The sequence below is a fragment of the Vombatus ursinus genome, unplaced genomic scaffold (genome assembly GCF_900497805.2).
Source record: "Vombatus ursinus unplaced genomic scaffold, bare-nosed wombat genome assembly UNPS02014801.1, whole genome shotgun sequence".
NCBI lineage: Eukaryota > Metazoa > Chordata > Mammalia > Diprotodontia > Vombatidae > Vombatus > Vombatus ursinus.
Window position 1 is genome coordinate 27,781,244 of NW_020954579.1, and position 23,007 is coordinate 27,804,250.

Below are 23,007 nucleotides of genomic sequence, written 5' to 3' on the forward strand. Positions count from 1 at the left end.
AAGCATTCATCTTTCTTCCCCTTTGACTAGCATACCAAGAAACAAATTCTGATTATTGCATAACTTTCATATATTTTCTGTGTTTTGACTAAAATTCATTCTGTTGTTCTTGGTATATTCTGTGAATTTTTTTTTATTTTACAGTAAACTAGTAAACTATTTATTATTGCCTCTGCTAGTGGGCAGAAGATATTGAATGTTGAGATAATAAAAATAGATGACTGGATAATTGGAGTCCATATAAACTTTGCTTTATTAAAGTACTGTTCTAGACATGTTAAAATATTTCCAGACATAGTTTTTATTAAATAATGTTGTCTGTAAGCACCTAGAAAAGTCATTGGTGCCTAAAGTACTTTAGGCATTTTTGCTATAGTAGCCCATCAGTTCAGCATTATGTACCTTGTATATTTTTTCTTAGAATGATAGTCTGTAACCAGGTGATGAAGTTTATTTTGGATAAGATAGATAAAGAAGAAAAACAGGCAGCTAAGAAACGAAAACGAGAAGAGAGTGTGGAACAGAAGCGTAGCAAGCAGAATGCTACCAAGCTGTCAGCTCTGCTCTTCAAACATAAAGAACAACTCAAAGCTGAAATATTGAAAAAGAGAGCGCTACTAGACAAAGATCTTCAAATAGAAGTGCAGGTAGGAAGAGATTTCTTTCATTTTCCTTTTATGTCAGATATCCATCCATCTTGTAAACTACTACCTTGAATTTTTAATTAACACTTGTTTCCTTAAATTAACTTTTTAAGTCTATAAAAAGTATAATTATAAAATAATTTTATGTTTTTAGCCAACATACCAGAATTTGTGCATTCCATTGATTTTCAGCCACTCACTTCAAAATTATCTTGTTTATTCTATTGAAACCACAAGAAGTTTATTCTGTTTGAAGTGGTCAAAACATTCTGAATTCTTTTGAGAACCTTTGACACATTCTTTTGAGTATCCTTATTGGTGCCAAATCTTTGCTCTTTGACGGTGGATTTGATTTTTTAATATAGACAAAAACTGTTCCAAAAGAAATCAAAATTAGATTGGCTATCAAATTAAGTAATAGCATTAAATGTCAAAAAAAAAAGCCATGACTATAAAGTAACAAGTTGGCTATTCTTACATCATTACTGTATCAAAGTTGAAGGCATTCCCAAAATGTTTTAACCAATGGCAGTGTTATTGGAATAAGTATATATCCTGTCAAGGTAACTAATTTGAGGGACAATGTTCATTTAAATGTCTAAATGGCGGTGTGTTCAAAATACAGTATATCAACAGCTTATACATCATGAAAATTGAACTGGTTCTAATAGAACTTTCTTTCCTGCCTTAGGGATATTTGGCCTGTTGTATCCACAAACATGAAGAATGATCTTTTACCTTAACTGTCATTTAAACTTTATACCTTCCAAGTACATATGACCTTTTTTTTTCCTTTGGTCTATGGGGAAAAATCAGACTATCTTCTAAACTTATAAAAACTCCTAAATGGCCTAGTTACATATGGGTTACTGTTAATCATTCATCTTTATGCTTCCTAGCCTCAGGAAAGAAAAGAAATAGGATTGTTTGCCTTGCATCTTAAATGATTACACATCTGCAGTTCCTAAGATCTTATCTTTGTCATGATAATTCTAAGAGCCCATCCATCAGTGAATTTTTCTTCTTAAAAGGTCCAGGTGAAAATTTATAGGACAAAAGTTGCCACTTTGTCTTTGGTCATTACTCAGATCTACCAGCTAAGTATCTTCCTTAATTTTTGACAAATCTTTGAAATTCATTTTTCTTTCTTTTCAAAGAGCTTTGCCTCATATTCATCAAGTCTGTGTGTTGTGACCTCCAAAATATTCTTGGCTTCTATAGGTCTAGAGACAGTTTAGAATAAAGTAAATTGACACTGCTACTTTGAACTTGAATGAATCTTTCCTCTTACTAAGTCAGCAAATATTAAGAGCTTATTGTAAAATGAACAGTCTCTTGATCCCTGCCTTTATGAAGCTTACAGTCTAATGGGAAGGGTGACATGTACACAAATATGATACAAGATAGAACATGATGGGGCAGCTAGGTGGCACAGTACATATAGCTCTGGCCTTGGAGTCAGGAGGACCTGAGTTCAAATCTAGCCTCAGACATATGACACTTACTAGCTGTGTGACCCTGGGCAAGTTTCTTAACCCTGACTGCCTCACTAAAAAAAGCAAAAAAAAAAAAAATAGAAGATAGAACATGATAACAACGGAGAAGTATAAACAAAGTACTGTAAGAAATTAGGAAGGAAAGCAAGATCAATTTTACTTGGGAGGATGAGCACAGGCTTCATGGAAGAGGTGTTAATTAAGCGGGGCCTTGAAGAAAGAAAAGGGAAAGGTAAAGATAAGGAAAAAATGCATTGTATGCATAAATATGCACAGTGTAAAAAGAAATTCAGGGATCAGTTAGTAATACGTACTGGAAATTAGAATACATTGAAAAGAGGCTGGAAAGGTAGATTGGAACCAAACTGCAGAGACCTTAAGTGCTTAGATAAGGAGTTTGTATTTGATCTTATGGATATTTAAGGGCTTTGAACAGAACTGACATAATCAAACTGGTACATGAGGAAGATTATTTTGGCAGTTGTATGACAGATCACATAAAGCATTAAAAGACTAAAAGCAGAGAGACCAATTAGGTGACTACTACAATAGTCAAACAAGAGATGATGACCTAGGATGGTAGAGAAAGAGAATTGATACAAGAGATATTGTGGAGATAGAATCACTAGGACTTGGTAATGCATTGAATGTGGGGAATGAGGGAGAAAGAAAACTCAAAGATAACTCCATGGTTTCAAGTCTAGATGATTGTGATAGTGAAGCCAGCAATAGCAATAGGGAATTCAGGAAGAAGAGAAGGTTTAGAGGGTAAGATAGCGAATTCTCTTTTGAGCATTTTGAATTCAAAGTGTAGATGGAACATGTAGGTAGGGATTTCTAGCAGATAGTTCACAAAACTCAGGGGAAAGAATAATGCTGGCAATATACATCTGAGACTCATTTGTATAGAGATTATAACTGAACCCATGGGAACTAAAAAGATCACCCAGGGATAGGGAAGGAAAAAAGGGCAGAAGGCCAGAACCTTAGGGACACCCATACTTAGTAGACAGAAAGAGAAAGTTGGAGTGGCAGTCAGTAAACATTTATTAAGTGCCTAGGCACTCTGGCTGGGGGGTACAAAGAAAGGCAAAAGTCAGTCTCTGCTCTGTAGGACCTCAAAGTCTAATGGGGAAAATAACATGGAAAACCTCTATATACAGACAAGCTATAGAAAGGATAAATTGGAGCTAATCAACAGAGGGAAGGCATTAGCATTAAAAGAGATCAGGAAAGGCTTCTTGCAGAAAGTGAAACTTTAGCTGGGACTTAAAGGAAGCCAAGAGGTGGAGATAAGGGAGAGAGAGAATTCCAGACCTAGGAGACACCTAGTGAAAGTGCCCAGAATTGGGAAATGCACAATATTGTGCAAGGAACATCCAGGACACCAGTGTCAAAGGGGTGAGTGAATAAGGTGTAAGAAGTGGGGGAGGTGTGGTTTATGAATACCAATCTGAGGATTTTACATTTCATGTTAGAAGTAATCGTGAGTCACTGGAGTTTTTTGAGCAAGATATCCATCTTTTATTGTCAGACATGCCCTACTTTGACAGCTGAGTACAGGATAGACTATAGTGAGGAAAGACTTGAGGCAGGCAGAACCCATCACCAGGCTCCAAGTATGAAGTGATGAGGGCCTGTACCAGGGTGCTGGCAGTGTCAGAGGAGAGAAAAGGGTGCATATGAGAGATGTTACAAAGGTAAAGGTAACAGGCCTTAGCAACAGATTGGATAGTGATGGGGAGAGAAGAGTTATGGATGCCACCTGACACAATACAGTTGGCCCATAAACACCCTCACAGTAACCAAGGAAAAGGAATGTCCCTCTTGCTTTCAGCATACGTCTATGAGGAATTCTTAATCTAGGTAAGGAGACAGCAAAGAGGAGAGGAGCATAATGAGTATCTGTCAACCCTCTTTACTTAGGCATATTATTAATAATAAGCCAGCATTATGTAGTGCTTTTTTAAGGTTTGCAAAGCACTTTACAAATATCTAATTTTAATCTCACAACAGTTGATGAGAAGTAGGTGCTATTATCCCCATTTAATGGATTGGAAAATCCAGGACGATAATAAAGGTTAATTGATTTGCTCAGGAGCGCAAAGCTATTAAGAAGCTGAAGGCAGACTTGAATTCAGATCTTCCTGACTCCAGGTCCAGCATTCTATCCACTCTGCCATCTGGTACTGTAAGTAGCTACCATATCAGTCCAAATTTTGACCTCTTACAAATTAAATCACATCCCTATTATGAGATATTTAAAAGTAAAAATATATATTTATTGGCATACTTATATCAATACTTGAAGGTTCTGTAATTTTATCACTGAATCTTCCATCCACCAACACAGATTGCAGCTTTTCTGTAACTTAGGTAGGTCTTTGAGAATTACTGTGGCCAAAAAAAAGAAAGTCTTCACTCTATAGCCAATCTAATTCATGTAGGCTGGTCCTCATTCATGCCGACACTCACCAGGCCCATACTTTTAAAGGCTTTACAGCTTTGGTAGAACCTTCAAAACTTGTGTTTTGCTGGCATAAGCTTTGCTATCCCTGAGTCATCTCCCCAAAACAATAAGGCACAGAGTAGGATTTTAGTGCAGGATATGTGGAATGTACTAAAAATAACACTTATGTAAGGGGCATTCTCATCTTACCAAGCTAGACTACAAACATTTTCAACTGTCCTAAGTACACATTTTTTTTTCTTGATGTTACTGTCCCCTCAAGCTATCATTCATCCTATGTCTTTCATCACTTTCATTGCTAAATGTCTAGAAAGAGTGTACACTTGCTTGCTACCCACTTATTCAGTTTCCTCCACTGTGAATTCCATCCCTGCCTCTCTAAGGAAACCCTTCTCTCCAGAATTGCTTTTTAGTTTGCAAAGCTGTGGCTTTTTCTGAGTTCTATTCCTTCTTGACCTTTCAGCAGTACTTAGTATTAAGTACTCTCCCTTCTGGATACTGGCCTTTCCCTTTGCACTCCCTGGCACTATTCTTTCCTGGATCTCCTTCTACCTATCTGACTAGTCCTCAGTCTCCTTTACTGTCTCAGTTTTCTCCTTCTACCTTTCACGTTTATTTAGAGAAAAATAAGGCATCAGTTCAGACTTTGCTATGTGGTTATTTTACAAAAGATAAGTGCTATCCAAATAATTTCCCTAAATTCAGAGAAGACTAGCAAAATTTTTGTTTAAATATCTTAGTAAGTGAGAGGAAGCATGAGGTAATGGGTAGAGAACCAGCTTTAGAGTTATAGAGACCTAGGTTCAAGGAAACCATGAACAAATGATTTGACCTTTCAGTGCACTAAGGCAGCTTGCAAAGACTCTTAAATTACCAACAAGTTACTAATCTACAGAGGTAGAAGAAACAACCACCCTGAGGAAATCATAGGTCTTGACCAAAGGATAATAGTGGTTCTAGGATGCATATTTATTTTGGATGGGTCAAATTTATGATACGTTTGACTTGTTTTGCTCTCATACTATTGATGTACTTTATTATACCTTGAAGCCACTTCTGTAATCAATGAGTGTAGTATTTATGTCTGTTTTTATTAGGATTTGGTGTAATTACACATTTAATTATAAAAATTTAAAGTTACACCTTGGCTTTTATGACATTGCTTATCATATCCCTTTATTTGATACTAAGTCCTAGGTCAGGAATGCGACTTTCATTTATAATCTTGTTCCTCTGGAATCCATTAATGAATCCTGGTTTGCAACCAATCAAGCATTTATTAAGTGCTTACTCTTTGCCAGTTACTGTGCTGGACCCTGTTAGATAGTAAGACAGAAATTAAACAGTCCTTGTCCTTAAGGAGCTTACATTCTGTTAGAAGAGACAACATGTATACATAGAAGGGTATACCAAATAAATACAAAGTAATTTTGGGAAGGAAGCACCATCTACTTTACAAGGTAATTTTCAGGATTGCGTCCAAACAGAAAGCAAATCCTGCCCGTATTTGCCTAAAGACCATGTCACTGGAAAAAATACTGCCGAGATACATTGTCCTTTTTCCTAAGCCATAAATAAGTAACTCATGTTTATAAAACTAGGTCCCCAATTGGCACAAATAATGAATTCCCTGAAGTAGTTGCTTGTATTATAATTTACACTATTTGAAGCTATAATTATGTAAAATACGGTCGTTGGTTCCAACCCAATGAAAATACGCTGTTTGAATCAGAATAATGTGACTGTTTCAGGAGATTCATTATTCTCACTAATCAGGACCTGGCTGCATGGAGCTTTAAGTGTACACAAAATTTTTCTCACGGAAACTTCTGTATCAAGTCTTTGGGAAGCCAAAACTCAGAATGCAGTTTATGGACATGTAGTCTTAGATGTTGCCAGTTGCCTTTATAAATTTTTGTTCTTTGATATCATTTTTCTCTTTCTAATGATTTCACAATCGTACAGTAGTTTTAAATGGGCTTGAGTTGCAGCAAGTGGGAGGGTGTAAGAAAAGGACTTTTCTTCTTCCTGGACTAAAACATTTGAACATTAGAATCAAAGGAGATTACAGATAGGGTCTTCTCTGATCCTATTTAAATGATTCTAATAACCATTTTTGTTCTGTTTCATTTTCTACAGGAAGAGCTAAAGAAAGACCTCAGTAAAATTAGGAAAGAAAAGGAGAAAGCACAGGCTGCAGCTGCTGCAGCTATCTCTGCAGTAGCAACCCCACCACCACCACCACCGCCACCAACCCCACCAACCCCACCGCCTCCACCGCCACCACCGCCACCACCGCATTCAGTCAGTGTCCCCTCAACTCCGACATTGCCCATACCTATATCTTCCCAGAAAAGAAAAAGAGATGAGGAGAAGGAGTCTTCAGCTTCCAAATCCAAGAAAAAGAAAATGATTTCCACTACCTCAAAGGAAACTAAGAAGGACACAAAGCTTTACTGTATCTGTAAAACGCCTTATGATGAGTCTAAGTGAGTAGATCCAGTTCTTTGAATTCTCTTTTTTCAATATCTGTTTAACTTGTTAATTAAAGACTGGGGGTAGTAATATTAGTACATATTTGAAAGCAGTTTACAAGAGTGAAATTCTCAGTGTGGTTTTTTTTTTTTAAATCTGGTGATCAAAACCTTATACAAGAAAAAGCAAATTCATAATTTAAGTTATGATTATTTTTAGCCTGTTTGTCTTTTCATTATATTCCACTGTCCAGAAAAGAAAACATACTTTGTTATTCTCTTGCTTTTCTCTCCTCATCAGTTTTTCTCCTTTAGAGAACAATTAAGTTTCTGCCTTTGGAGTAAATTTTTAATTCCAAAATTAATCAGTAGGTCTTTATAGAGAGCAATCCAAAATTGAGAACACCATGTCTATAATCTTTTCTTACATTTAAGATTAAAGTCCATTATATTTACTATCAGACTATACTTGTTGAAAGATGATACTGTTCTGTGGGGGAATAGTACTATTTATTAATAATGATAATATTAGTAGCTTAATTTTATTTTATTGTTATAAAATCCCTGTTTATCAAGTGCAGTATAAAATTATTTCTTCATATATTCCCAAGAATATGAAAGACTCCAAAATATTTCTTATTTCTAACTGGGAAAATGTCAGTGAGGTGTTTGGGGGTTTTTTGGTGGAGGGGAGAGGGACAGGTATAACTTATAACTTGAGGTATATAGAATGAGTTTATAAGAGGTCCTGCTCAGTTATAATGATATGATGAATTGTCATCATTTAGGAGAGTATCTTAATTTTCTTCTTGAATTGCAAGTGTGTAGACCAGATTTTTTTTTGTTAAGTTTGTAATAATTTTATCATGTCAAACAAATCTGATTAAGCAAACATTTATTAACATACTCCCTCCAAATCCATTTGGTTATGCTGAGAAATTTTATCATTTTAGGTTTTAAGAATCAAGTTAACATTGATAGACTCTACACTAGTGGACTTTCTGTATCTAAATAATTTCTAAGCTTGTTTTGTTCATATTATGTTTAAATGGGAAACAAAAACTGCTTTTGTAATGCTTTCTAATGGTTTTACTCCAGTAGGTACAAATTCTATATCACAAATACTTTTTTTTTTTTATATCACTTTTCCTTCCCTCTGCCATTCTTCCCAGTAGAACACAAATTCTTGTGGGCTAGGCATGTTTGGATTTTAAACCCTTTCTGTTTAAGCGAGACTAGGTGGGCATCTTCATTGTTTATTATCTTCATTCATTAGACATATGGTATACAATGTAAAAAGTTTGAATTTGCCCATTTGGTCTAGTACAGGTGTGTTTCATTTTAAACAAATCCAGTCTATTAAAATGAACTATGAAGTTTTGATTTTTTTTTATACATTTATGATTTCCCTCTGTCAGTACTTTCTATACTCATGCACATGGACCCCCTTCATGCCTTTTCATCCTATGTGGCTCTTACCCATGTCTTCTGTAAAAATTCCTGTGGAGTCCATGAATAAAGATTTCCAAAATATAAAATGGAGAACTTTTTGTACCTTTAGAAAGGTAAATGAAAAGTAATTTTTACATTTTAAATATTTTATCTAACACTCAATTTAAATTTAAAATTTCAGAAATGCAATGCATAAAATGAGGTACACCTGAGTGATGACTTCCTTAAGGTCATTTTGCATTTATTTTGTGTGGATACTTCATATTTTTCTTTGACATTAAGATCTTTGAATTATGCCAAGTTCACTCATGCCATTTTTTAGTTAGACTGAGTTAATGTGTTTATTTAGTAAGGCTAACATTATCTGTTAAGTTTTGCATTTTTTGTTATTACTTTGACAAAAGGCTTGTTGAGGATTTTAATGCAAAATTATATTAAAAGTTTGAGAAGTAAACTTGGCTTCCAATATAATTTTCTCAAAGTGCCATAGAAGCAACACATTTAGCTCCTGGAGAGCCTGTGTAGTAATTCCCCTAACATTCTGTGTTAGTCTTTGTACAAATGAAAGAAAAGAGTGGTGCAAAAAAGGAGAGATGAGAATTAACCTTTATTTTTGTCTTCAGTTCATAAAAGCAGCTTCTTTCGGAGTTTGACACCTAATTCTTTTCCTCTAGTTACATTGTCCAAGGCATGTGGTACAGTGTGCCTGTGGATACTAGTTACCACATCTTGACTGATGTGTATGTAGCTCTTGAAGATTTGCATAGCACTTTTCCATATAGTCTCTTATTCAGTCCTTGCAACAGCCTTGTGAGGTGGAGATTATTATCCCTGTTTTGCAACTAAGGAAACTCAGTAACTGGTTTTAACCAAGGTTTTCTCCATTCCCATCCAGTGTCTCATCCAATGTGTGCAGTGCTCCTTCTCACCATAATTATGATTACCCCTTTGGCTGTGATTATTTTCTACACCTGCCAGTCACCAGTGTTAATCAATACATTACTTTATTAAGATCAGTGTATTAAAAAGTTATGGATAATAACCATCTGTTAGTCATAAATATGACTACATCTACACTGAATATATGAATATACATATGAATACATCTACACTGTAACAAATATTAAACATCTTATAATAATAGATTAACTGTTTTCACACCATTCCATGCAAAGGCCACATCTGTTTTTTAAATTGAATCTGTTACTTTGTTATATTATCTTCATTTTCATTGTACATTTGTTGCACCTTGTCTACATTTATGTGCCACATATTATCTAAAAATGTTGTCCAAAGAATGGTCCTTTTCTTAGTTTATTTTAAGGAACCTGTGATTTTATCCAGATGAAACTTCTTTTGCTTATTTAGAATATTTGGCAGAAATTTACCTACTGTGTCTCTCTTTAACACTTTTCTCCATCCTATCATGTTTTGTCTATATGTATCATACACACAGCTGGCTGGCTGCCCTGCATGTTCTCTATAGTGGCATAACTTCTACGTGGTGTTTGCGCTTTGCTGTTTTTTAAACTTAACTTTGAGATACATTTTCAAACCTATCTAAGAAATAGCCCTGACATTGTGATGGCTTCTGTGGCATAGGTTTGATAGATGTAAGTTTGATTCTTTGGCTTTGGGTTTTGTGCCTATTACAGTTTTATGCACATTCATTAGTGGAGACATTACCATCAGTGTTTTGTTGTGTTTTTGTTTTTGTTTTTGTTTTCTCCAAAATTCCAATACATTTTTTTAAGACCTACCTTTTACTGAAAAGCATGCATTTGTCGAAATTGATGTGAGTGAATACTTTCACATTAGATACAGGGTAAGATGCTGTAGCTTTCTCTCCATGGTAGAATGGTTGGATTCAGGAAGTTCACTCTGACCTGTTATAGAAAGCCATCAAGCAGAAAGTGCATCAGTAACAGGGAAGACAGGGATGAAAGTGCCATGCAGTTCAAAATGACAATTACATTGTCATTTTCATTGTGAATACTTTTAGGTTCTATATTGGCTGTGATCTTTGTACTAACTGGTATCATGGAGAATGTGTTGGCATCACAGAAAAGGAGGCTAAGAAAATGGATGTGTACATCTGTAATGATTGTAAACGGGCACAAGAGGGCAGCAGTGAGGAATTGTACTGTATCTGCAGAACACCTTATGATGAGTCACAGTGAGTTCTGATAAGAGCATCTTATTTAATAATTTAGGAAGACAAACTGCTCTGACTGGTTATTTGTTTATTTTTTCAATGTAAAAGAAGGGTATTTTTGCATATATTATACACCTATTACAAGTTCTTTCCCAATTTTTATTTTTTTCTCTTCCCTTCCCCCTCCCTTTTCAAAATTGATGTTGCTTTATAGTGAATGTTTGAGAAGTATTGGGAATATGCAGTTTAAAAGGTAGATTTGATTTTTCTAAATATAAATTAACCAGATTAAAAAAGAATATCTAGTTTGGATTTTATTAGTGTTTGAAATGGTGTTTTATTTTAGATTAGAAAAATTAAAATTTGAGTATAGGTTTTGAGACTGTTATTAGACTATATAGGCTTCTGACTGCCAGCTGGGTGGCCAGCAGTAGCTTCCCATTTGATATCTTACTCATTGAGATATTTGAGCTTTCTTTTTTACTTTGAGCTTTAAAATCAATTAAATTCAAATTTGTTTCTCTAAATCTGTTCTCCAACATAAGGCAATGCTACTAATACTGTTTTCTGACAATTTAGATATTTGATTTTATTTTACTATAGGATATACTAAATTAACAAGCTCTTAAATAAATGTCAGTCTTCAACCAATATGAAAACCATATTAGAACTATGTTATATCCTAATGTTTAGTATATCTTCAGATATATAATACTCATATAAGTGAATTGTGAAAAGCGTTGTCTTTTCATCTTAGAACTTACATTTCTGTTTTGCATCTTACAGATTTTACATTGGTTGTGACCGATGTCAAAATTGGTATCATGGGCGCTGTGTTGGTATTTTGCAAAGTGAAGCAGATCTCATTGATGAGTATGTCTGTCCACAATGCCAATCAACTGAGGATGCCATGACAGTACTCAGTCCATTGACAGATAAAGATTATGAAGGATTAAAACGAGTGCTACGTTCCTTACAGGTGAGGAACAAAAGTACGGTAAAAAGAGGCAGTATTTACTTCAGAATAGGTCTCCCATTCTACAGACGTTACAATTTGAAAGGAAACTGCTATTTAGCTCATAGTTTGTTTAACTCTGCTTTTTTGCAAACTGCCCTATAAATAAATCCAGCTAAAGGCAGATACTACCAGTGATAGGATTAGTGAAAGTGAATTAATAAAAGCATTTATTAAGCAACTATGACTTACTAGGCACTGGGGATAAAAATACGAAAGGGAAACATTCTCTGCCTTCAACCTCACATCCTAATTGGGAGTAGACCATACATATTAGGGAATGGTAGTCAGGAAAAAGTTTTAGTCTGAGGAATCTCTAGGATATGAATAGAACAGTTGATTGCATTGCCTTTCCCAGAGGTAATAGCAGTATTGATTTGATTCCACCACTCTTCTAAGGGGACTAGATGCAGGGAGGGGAAAGCAGTTATGTGCCCCAAAATGGAAAGTTGTCCAGGGTGGATGAAAGGTTAAGCATACTCTGGAACAGGTTAGTTGTAATAGGTTAGGTAAGTTTATACTTCTAAACCGCTAAAGACAGCTCAGCCCAAAGGGAGAGGTCAAAAACTAAATTAATCCCCCTAGGGAAGGAAACCTTTTAATTCAGTGCTTCTTTAGATTGGATCCCTGGCAAGAAGGCCTAAGGATCTCTTGTTTCCTACATCTCTGGGTCTACCAGACTCTTTGTTAAGTATTTTCTTTTGGAGGCCTGCTTCAAATGACCAGTTGGAATCATTCCATGACTTTGAATGGTCGTGAGAAGTAAGTTAGATATTTAGAAATAGAAAATAGATGTCCACACTATGACTTGGTGATATCTACAAAGCTGATTTTATACACACTTATTAAAGTTTTTAATTTCTTTACAAGATCATTCTTATTAGGACAACCAAATAATAAGTAATTGAATGTCATTTCTAAATCCTTTAGCAAACACAAGAAATTAACAGAAAATGACACCAAATATAAAACATTTTCCCCCAAAACAAACATGTTATAATTCTTTACCTAATACAATTGTCATTTTTGTTTTTTGAGAAATATTTTTATTGACTTTTCCTGATTTGGATATCATAAAATGAAGATTTACCTGCATGCTTGTAAATATATTGCAGAGTGTGAATTAACATATTTTAAGCTATGGGATCATTTTCACCATTGTATCTAATTTTAACTCTTTACTTTGAAAGTGTGTGTTATTTATCTTTTATATCCCACTTAGGCAGTAACTTTCTAATGTGGGGACTGAGAAAGGGGCGAGGTGCAGCAAGATCAGGATGAAAACAAGCATCCTTCATCGCAAGAATTAGGCAGATTAAATCCATTTCTGTTCTGACCAAAATGAAAATTTAAATCCAATCTGTAAAGTTCACTGGATCACTAAGTGCTCTGACTTAGCTGGGGGCCAGTATTTACATCTGATAATGTTGTCTCTTTTTCCTCCCAGGCTCACAAGATGGCATGGCCTTTTCTAGAGCCAGTGGATCCTAATGATGCACCAGATTATTATGGTGTTATCAAGGAACCAATGGGTAAGTGCTTCAGTCAGATGGTGAACATTTTCCTTACTCTCTGCAAGAGATGTTTTCAAATTTGTAAAAAGTGATCAATCACATGCATTCCTTGTAACAGAAGCATTTCTCCTGAGTTGTACTTAAGTACTTAAATAAATGCAATACTGTCTACGTAGAATAGATTGTAGCTTTCGTTATTTTTAAATGGCAGTGGTTCTGTAGCTATGTCTCTGTTTTCAGATAAAACAGCATAATGCCAATGGAATCCAAGGCAGTTTCTTCCCACTGTCTTTTTAAAATTGGTATTGGAAAAAAAGACCTCAGACTTGCTGTGTAAAATAATTGTACAGAACTCCTTCATATAAGACCTTTCTGAAGATATGTCTTATTTAGTATTATGGATGAGATATTCACTCTTAAATTTAAATAATGGAATTGAATTATCATCGTTGAATTAGATATTTCAGATAGATTTGGGAAATTCAATAAAGTAAAGATCACAGTGAATTTCTAAGTCAACAGAAGTCCTGGGACTTATTCTCACCAGCAGATAATATTCATAATGATCAGTATTATAATAGTTTCCATATAATGAAGGACGCAGCTTTCACATTTTCTCACCTTAAAAGAAAAAAATAGATAGTTGGTTATTACAGTACAGTATTTCTTTGGACAAAATCTGTGATTTCATCAGTATGTAAGGAACTCCCAATGAGGAAACTCCTTTTACCAAAGCAAAACATCATGTCCCTGCAAAATAGAGTTTCATTTAATGTTTATAAATATCATGACAGTTGGTAGAATATAAAATAAACATTCAGAAGGAATTCTTATTGGCGAGGACTCCTCTTTATTTTCTTGGCCAAGGTAAAACAAAAAAAGTTGACAGTACATCAATGCATTTGCAGGACCCTGTCAAAGGTGCTTGTGTCATGGCATATCAGTCATGAAGACTGACTGGGTCCACCCTAAATTTATCTTCCATAGCCTCACTTGGCCCTTCATGCTATTAGGCAGTCTGACTCTACTATACCTCCCTTATCAACTAACTATCCCGTTCTCCAGAGCAACTCTTCCAAACTTTTTTATCCCTCATCAAACCTCCCAGAGCCTTCCTTCTCCCCACCCAACCATTCTCTCAGCTGACAACTTGCCTTATATTTCAATGAAAAAATTGAGGTCATTAAACAAGAAATGTATCTCTTCTTCCTTTCTCCTCATCTCATACCACCTAGATGTTTCCAGCCACTCTCTCCTCCTTACCCGTCTCACATAATGAGGTAGCCCTTCTTGCCAAGTCAAGCCTGTCTCTGTGCACAAGTGAGCCCAGTCCATCTTGTGTTCTCCAGCAGAATGTCCGCCTTATCAACCCTAGATACATATCTTCAATCTCTCCCTGTCTACTCCCCTCCCTAGTGTCTACAAACGTGCATATGTCTGCTCTTTCCTCAGAAAACCCTTACTTGATCCATCTGTCCCCACAAAATAGCATCCCATGTCTCTCTTTGCTTTTGTGGTTAAACTCCCTTGAGAAGGTGCCTCCACTTTTGTTCTTCTCGTTTTCTTCTTTCTTCTTGGCTTCTGCCCTCATCGTTCAACTGAAACCGTTTTCTCTTAAGTTACTACTAACAGTCTTTGAATTGCCAGATCTAACGGCCTTTTCTCAGCGCTTATTCTGTTTATTATTCCACAGCATTTGACAACATTAGTCACCCTCTTCTCTTTGATATACTTTCTTCTCTGAAGGTTTTTGTCACAGCTCTCTCTTCTGATCATCCTCCTATCTGAGCATTTCTCAGTCTCTTTTGCAGGATTTTCATCCAGGTCATATTTTGCTATAGATGGGTGTCCCACAGGGCTCTATCCGGAGCCCTCTTCTCTTTTCCCTCTGTTGTGCTTCGCTTGGTTGTCTTACCAGTTCCCGTGGAATCAGTTATCATCTCTGTCCTAGTATTTCTCAGATATCCTTATCTAACCCTAACACCTTTTTGCTAACCTACAAGTTTGCATCCACCTGACTATTAGATATCTTTAATTGAATGTCCCATAGACATCTTAAACTCAACATGTCCATAACTGAATTCATTATCTTTTCCCTCATATCCTTCTCCTTTTACTCTTGAGGGCACCACCATTTTCCTGTTTGCCCAGGCTGGCAACCTAGGCGTCTTCCTCCACTCCTCATTCTCTCATCCCTCATATACAATCTCTTGCCAGGGTCTGTCATAAAATAAAAACTTCCATAAAGTTTCTTGAATACATTCCTCTCCTCTCCTCTCCTCATGGAGGCAGTGGTATTTAAGTTGAACTTTAAAGGACGGGTAAATATTTAGCAGTCTTAAAGGTGAGGCGGAAGACATTCCAAACACAGGAATCAGCATGAGCCAAAACATGAAGGCAGAAAAATTCAAGATATTTTGAGGGGAAGCAAGAACTCCATTTTTGCTGGCCCATAGTAGATGTGGAGAAGAATCTAAGAAAAGGTTGGGAAGGTGAGGTGGTGGCAGATTACAGAATGCCCTGAATACCAGACAGAGAGGCTAGAATTTATTCAAGCAGTTTGGAACTGCTAAAGTGTTTTGTTTTGGTTTTAACACAAGGGTGACTCATATAAAAAAGATGAATTTGGCAAAGGTGTGAAGGATAGATAGAAGGGAGAGAGGAGGTGAAAAGACCAATTAGAATGGCATTGATTTTGGGGGTAGTATTAAAAGACAGTACCAGGGTTGTAATAGAGGGGAAGAAATAGGACTGCTGGACCTCACTCCTAGTCACTCATTCTCCTGACCATTTGGAACTCTCACTGTCAATGGCCAGTCTACCATCCCTTCACCTAAAACAAAAGAAGACACACTGAGTCAGGCAAATAACAGAAGACCATATTCATAGGGCCATGCGGTGCCCAAGTCCTCTCCCATTACAGTAAGCCCTCTCACTGGAATACCATCAATAAAGGAGTCAAGTCAAGAGCAGAGGTCCAGCCAAGAGAGAGGCCAAGGCTAACAAATTGCTTTTTGAAAGCCCCCCTAGTTCTAGTTCTGCCACTGCAGCCGACCAAAGAGGCTGCTGTCCACCACCTGACTGGAAAACTGCAAACAGTTGCAGAATGTCTACACATGCTCCAAAGTCTGTCCAGGGCATTTCCGTCAAAAATCATCGGGATATTTCTCCATCTTTTCTATGTGGACAATTGCATCAGCAGCACCCTGCTTATATGCCAGCATCCCCTGGGAAAAGAGGGAAAGAGGAGAATGGTTTATGCTGAGTAGATACAAAAGACATTGCAGAGGCAGATAGGATGGGACTTAGTAACCATTTGGACATGATAACTGCAAAGTTTTTCACGTGAGAGCTTGTGTGAGTGATGATACCACTAATAAAATAATAAAGTCATAGGAGGAATAGGTTTGAGAAAAAGGATGCTAAACTCAGTTTTGAGCATGTAAAATTTGAGGTCCTAGTGGAGAATCCAAGAGAAATTCTCTGGCACATATTTGAAAATGCAGCAGAAGCAAGGTGAAAGATGACATTTTTTTTATTTAATAGAAAAGAATAGAATATTTTTGATAGTTGTGGGTAGGGGAAAAGTTCTTAACCAGCTCTAACTTAGGAGAAACGATAAGAGAAAAAATATATGAATTCAAGTGTATTCAGCATATAAGAGGAAAGATAAAGATTGGACGAACATTTCTAAGAAAAAAAAATATCACTTTGAACCTAGCAGATTGGCAAAGGTAATAAAATATAACAAAAGTAAATGCTGACATGCCTCTGGAAAAAATGACAGGCTAATGCACTATTAATTTAGCAGTGACTTAGTTTAATCTTTTGGAAAACAACGTGGAACTAAATAATAAAAGTTAAAATGTCTATGCCTTTCAACCCTGTGATCTCACTATTAGATTTATACCTGTAGCACATTCTTTATGGGGCAAGAGGGAGACTCAGTTGGACAAAAATATTTTTATTTGTAATGGCAAAAAAACCAAACCTGGGAATAATATATGTGCCCAACGTTTAGGGAATAATTGAATAAAGTAAAACATATGAAAAAAATAGAATGTTATCATACTTGAATAAATGATGAATTGAAGAATTCAGAGAAATGTGGGGGATACATGAAGTCATTCAGAGTGAACAAAACAGCTTCAAAACAAAAATATGTTTACTGAAATGAACATAAAGATAGCATTAAACAGCAATAAATTTCATATTGAATGTATAGGACAACTCTATTACTACATCATTAAAGTTAATATATATGACATTTATTTCTTTTAACAATGAATAATGCGGGAATTTGTTTTCCACTGCACATATTTGTAATGGGCTTTGTCTTTCTTGTTTTCTTGGTAGATAAGAGAAGGGAAGAGGAAGGGAGAATTCAGAACTGAAAGTAAAATTGGATTTTAAAAAATGAGTAAACAAGCATATGGTTCATGTATAATGATTCGTAATTCTTGTGTTTGAGGAACTTTTGGTACATTTCTTTTTAATATCTTTAAATGCTTATATTTGTCAATGACAGTTAAACATTAATTTCATAAAGGAGACTTGTTCAGTTTAGCTGCAGATCAAGATTTTTATTAAGTCTTCCATGCACATGTGATGGTTGATTGCATGAGAGTGCCAAGCGAGCTGCGGGAGAGAAGAGGGCCAAGGACAGTGTTAAAGAATACAAGCAGTCATCAAAAGGAGAAGGAAAGGAATTTAACATTCTAATCATAAAACCCAGAGAACGAAGTGTTCATGAAGCTTAAGGACAGACAGAACACAGAAAGTAAGGAGGAAACAGTGTTAAATGCTGACAAAATTCTGTTGTATTTGTCAATTTGGTCATTAGTGACCTGTTTCAATAAAAAGATGAGAGTGGAAGCCAGGATGCAAGAGATTAAGGAAAGACTATGTATAGACAACCTTTTTAAAAAAAGTTTGACAGAGAAGTTCTAAGAATTAGAAAAATGAACTTTTTCTTTAGATGACTTTAATCTTTTCAGCTAATTCGGACACTAAAATTTTCTAGCTCTTGCTTAGTATTTAAAATAACTGAATATAAACCAATATATGAATATTGACAGTGGCAGCCAGATGGCACAATGGATAGAGTGCTGGGCCTGATGTCAGGAACACCGATCTTCCTGAGTTCAAATCTGGCCTCAGACAGCTGTGTGACCTTGGGCAAGCCATTTAGCCCTATTTGCCTCAGTACCTCATCTATAAAATCAGCTGGAGAAGGAAATGGCAAATCACTTCTTCCATGAAAACCCCAAATGGGGTCACGAAGAGTCAGACTCAACTTAAAACATCTGAACAACACCAATATATGAATATTGAAATCTTAAGCCTAACAACTGTGATTTTTAGCACTTTTTGCCCCCTTTTCTGCCACTCTATCATCCTCATTGCAGAAGTGGGAGGAATATGGACAAACGTGGAAACAAGCCTGTATTTTTCTTTGGCCATGGCAGCCCATCAAACGTAGAATTCATTACCAAATCACCTACCTCCTGGTGATGAGCTATTCCATGCTTAGCTAGGCTACTCCTTGGAAAACAGACATCATCTTTTGCTAAGAATTCTAAGCCTTCCTGTATCATAAAATGGATTAGAGCTTGCCCTCTACATGCTTAGCCTTCAAGAGCCCCAAGTTACCACCTTGTTGAGGTGTTGGAATCAGACTTTGTAGAGGTATATCTGAAGAGTGAGGTTAATTGCAGGACCCTTGCCTTTCCTGATTTCTGACTTTCTTCACATCTTTTAACTATGTACTTTAGCACCTTGGTTTGGGGTTTTTGTGTTATAAATAATTATGTTTTCTCTTATAATCTTGTAGTTAGATCAAAATAAAGATCATGAAACAAACAACCTAATTTTTCTCCCCCTAATTTTACTTTCCTCCCACATATCCCACAACATGAATTTTGAACACTTGGTTTTCTCTGTGTGGCTATAGAAATCAAGAATACAGTTTTCAGGTCAGTGTGATAACATTGAGCTTTGTGGAAAGGGGAGGCAAGCCTATGTCTGTGGCTAGTTGATTTTAGAGGAACCTTCTCTGCAATCTAATAAATTTAAATTCTAGACCCTAATACACAAATTTCTGAAAGGACAAGCTATCTTAAGAAAAGAAGCCCCTAGGAGTACACGCAGGTTTGGTGATGGCGAGGAGTAGGTTCTTCCACTCCCACCGCCACAGCTGGAGCAACCCCTGAACATCTCTGTTCATGTTCCAGAGCACAAATTTAAGAGAAAAAGATCTAAGTATCTGAAATTAGTGTTGATACAAAAATTTATCTTCAGCTCAGAATGTTGGAAGAAGATGTGGAAGTGGCCATCAAGGTGGTAGTTGTTAGGAATGGAGCTACTGGGAAATAAAATATGATTCAACGATATTGCAAAGGCGTTTTTACAAAAGACAACTGCAAGAAAACAATTGGAGTTGATTTTTTGAAGAAAAGAAGTCCCCTTTCCCTTTATGTTTTCTCATGCCTGCTTGGGCAATAAATGTGTCACATTAAATCTGGAAGGAATGTTCAGGACCATACTTGGTAATACATTAAAAACTTTCATATTCAGTTCTCTTAAAATAATATTTCATCTTTTTATGTTTTTAAGATCTTGCCACTATGGAAGAAAGAATACAGAAGCGTTATTACAAAAAGCTGACAGAATTTGTGGCAGATATGACCAAAATTTTTGATAACTGTCGTTACTACAATCCAAGTGACTCCCCATTTTACCAGTGTGCAGAAGTTCTTGAATCATTCTTTGTACAGAAATTAAAAGGATTCAAGGCAAGCAGGTAAGTTTAAAATAAAAAAAAAAAAGGCTAGTTTTTGCACTCTGATTTGTTCATGCTCAAAATTAAATCAGCTCTTTAGAACACCAGGAGCTAGAGTCCCAAAGGAATGAGCTTCTAGGGCACTTTTTATTGAATATAGTTTTTAAAGAATTTTAAAGACATGATGGTAACTTACCAAATTTTAGTAGACCAACAAGTTTAGTGCTAGGAAATTATAAAGCTTCAGTTTGATCTATTTTCAAATCAGGGGTGCATTTACCCCTAAGTGTTCCTTTTCTTTTACTTTATAATTTTGATTCTGTTTAGCATTGCATTGTCATTTAAGAATTGAAAACCTCAAGCCTCATGAGAAATTTGGAGTTGGTTATTTTGGGGAAATTTTTCTAGCAATTCTTTTCTGAATGGGAAAATAGACTGTAAAGAGTTTCCAAACCCTCTGTAAGAGCATAATTCAACATTTAGTATTGACCATGTACAATATAAAAATGATTATACTACCTAAATAAATAAAATTATATTACCTCAATCATACTATTTTCCTCTTTTTTACAATTCAGTTTTAGTAATTTCCATTAGAAAGCTGTTGTGCTTTCTAGTATTTAAAACTACCCTTTAGTAGCAGAATTGGGGAAATTTTGAATTGGTAACAGAAATAAAAAACCTAAATGTGAAAGCCTGTTGCAAGCACTGCTTAATTTCATCTTACAGACAGCTATTCTAATTTCTTTGAGAATGAACAAAATTAAATTGGAAGTGAATGACCAATATTTAGAATTACAGGATTTTAGAATTGGAAAGACCAAGACCTTAGGGGTCATTTTTGTTGAAACTCTTGCTCTAATTGTAGATTTCAGTGATTTACCAACCTGCCATCTGCTGCCATTTCCTCAGCCTCCCCCCTTTTCATTTATGGTATCCAGCATTAAGTGTTTGTACATTATTTTCATTACTGCATTTTATTTGTTATATTTCCTCATTTACACCATCCGTGTTCTTTCTTTTCTTGCAGATTGTGATATCTTTAGTCTGAACTTTTTAACTGGAATCAGAGCTGGATGTTGGGGGTCACTCATTCTTTCATTGTACCATGTCATTTACTTAATTCAAACCCTGCCTCCAGAAAGTTCAGATTAGTTAACAGAGTTTTTAAATGTTTTAAGATGTATAGCAGTAAACAATCATTTTCTAGCAGCCATGTTGAACAATGTATTAAAAAAAATTATTGTAAATTCTGGGAATACTGTATTAAAAAAGTCTTGCAACATAAAGTCTGTTGGCTTAGTTAGTCCTGGAAACTCTGTACAGTATTTTCATCATACTAACTACAGTTGTGAATAAAACTGTGAAGTTTAGAAAGGAGATTGTCTGAATTTTTATTAGAAAAATGTGATTTTAATTACTGTTAAATGTTGTTCTTTTTTTACATCTCAGATTTCCCCCACCCCCAACAGCCCGTATCAATGTAAATTAGTTTGTACATATTTTTTAACCACAATAATGATACTTCTGTAAATGTCTTTTTCCCTATGGCTAAAAATTTTGTAACCTTTATTAGTAAAAATATATTTTTAAGTCTTGGGATTTTCCAGAAAAAAAAATCATGTTTAGTGTACAGTAAAAATATTTTAATTCAGTAGGCTAAAAAAAAATTTCTGAATGTCAAAAATAATTGTCTCCATAGTATTGACTGCTTCCCCTCCGACTGATTAACCTTGGTTGGCATTGGCTTAGAGCCTCATTGTTCTCCAAAATGAAGGGTGCTTAATTGTTCCCTTTTTTCTGTATTCTGCAGGTCTCATAACAACAAACTGCAGTCTACAGCTTCTTAGAGTTCAGCGTGTTAACCTAATGCAAAACACAGCAAGAATCTGGTTATCTGAAAAGTTTAAAATTAAGAAGCCAGATGTTTTTAGTCAGGTTCTCCTGACAAGACTTGACCTAAACTTCGTTTTTATTGGTCACGAAAGTCAAATTATATTCTTGGCCTATTTTGTCCAGCGGACAAAGGAAAACAAAATCAACACCATATTCTTGTCAAGATCAAATTGTTTTACTATTGTGGCAGAAGCGAGAAAACTTTGTTTATTGAAAGAGAGAAAGAAAGCAAGAATAAAGATAAATGGGGTCAAGTTTTAACTCCATGGAAATGCCACGTCTGCTCTTCAGTGAAGAAGCTGGTTTAAAGTCACACAGAAAACTTTGACTGTATTTATTTATTGTTGCAAAAAAGACGCTTTTTTTATTGCTGCCCTCATTTGTCAGCTAATTATTTTTTCTTAAAAAAAAAAATCCAGCCCTGGTTACATGTAATCCATTCTGTATCTTATCATGATTCCTGTAGGTAAAAGTACAAGAGACCTCTAGATGTCTTTTCTTTCTATGAAAGGAGCTGCTATGTACACATGTGCACACACAAATACACACACACATACACAAAAAAAAACTGGGAATCAACAATGAGTTTATTGTTCATGCTAGATAAAAATTAAGCTTGCATAAAGGTTGGGCTAAGTGGTCATGGACTACAGACTCTGTTGCCTTGAATAAAACAGTACAATATGTCATTTACTCTGCACCAGACTGAAATGAGTAAAATCTATTTGAAGGTATCTTGTTTGTAAACATTTGTCAGATTCTAATTTTTTTCTTTTTGTATTAAAATTCAAAATATGGATGTATATGAAACAAAATAAATGGAGATAATTTTTCTCCCACAGATGGAAGTGTCTTTGAATGTGTGGTACTGATTGTAAGCTTTGGTGGGGTGGAAAGGGACTCCAAAAGGGCAATAAAGAACAGAAAAAAACTAAATATGACTGTTTTCCCCAAGAAGGTGGCCCTGTCTTTTGTCATTCCCAATTCCTTATCACTTCAAAATAGTCAATAGGGATGCCTGCTGCATCAGTGAATGCTTGAGGTTCATGTAGTGGGAAGCAGAGTATCCCACAGGGATGAAAGACTGCTTACTTAAGTCTAGAATAGCTT

The 23,007-nt window shown here is 35.6% G+C and overlaps 1 protein-coding gene across 1 annotated transcript in view; it reads left to right on the forward strand.

Moving 5' to 3' along the window:
- The window catches only part of BPTF (bromodomain PHD finger transcription factor), a 150,423-nt gene extending 127,681 nt beyond the window's left edge, over positions 1-22,742 (forward strand). The window contains 7 exon segments of the mRNA XM_027873395.1: positions 422-647; positions 6,750-7,099; positions 10,539-10,712; positions 11,478-11,670; positions 13,154-13,238; positions 19,836-20,022; positions 21,815-22,742. Coding sequence (XP_027729196.1) covers positions 422-647; positions 6,750-7,099; positions 10,539-10,712; positions 11,478-11,670; positions 13,154-13,238; positions 19,836-20,022; positions 21,815-21,851 — 1,252 coding nt within the window. The 3' untranslated portion in view covers positions 21,852-22,742.
- The last annotated feature ends 265 nt before the right edge of the window (positions 22,743-23,007 follow it).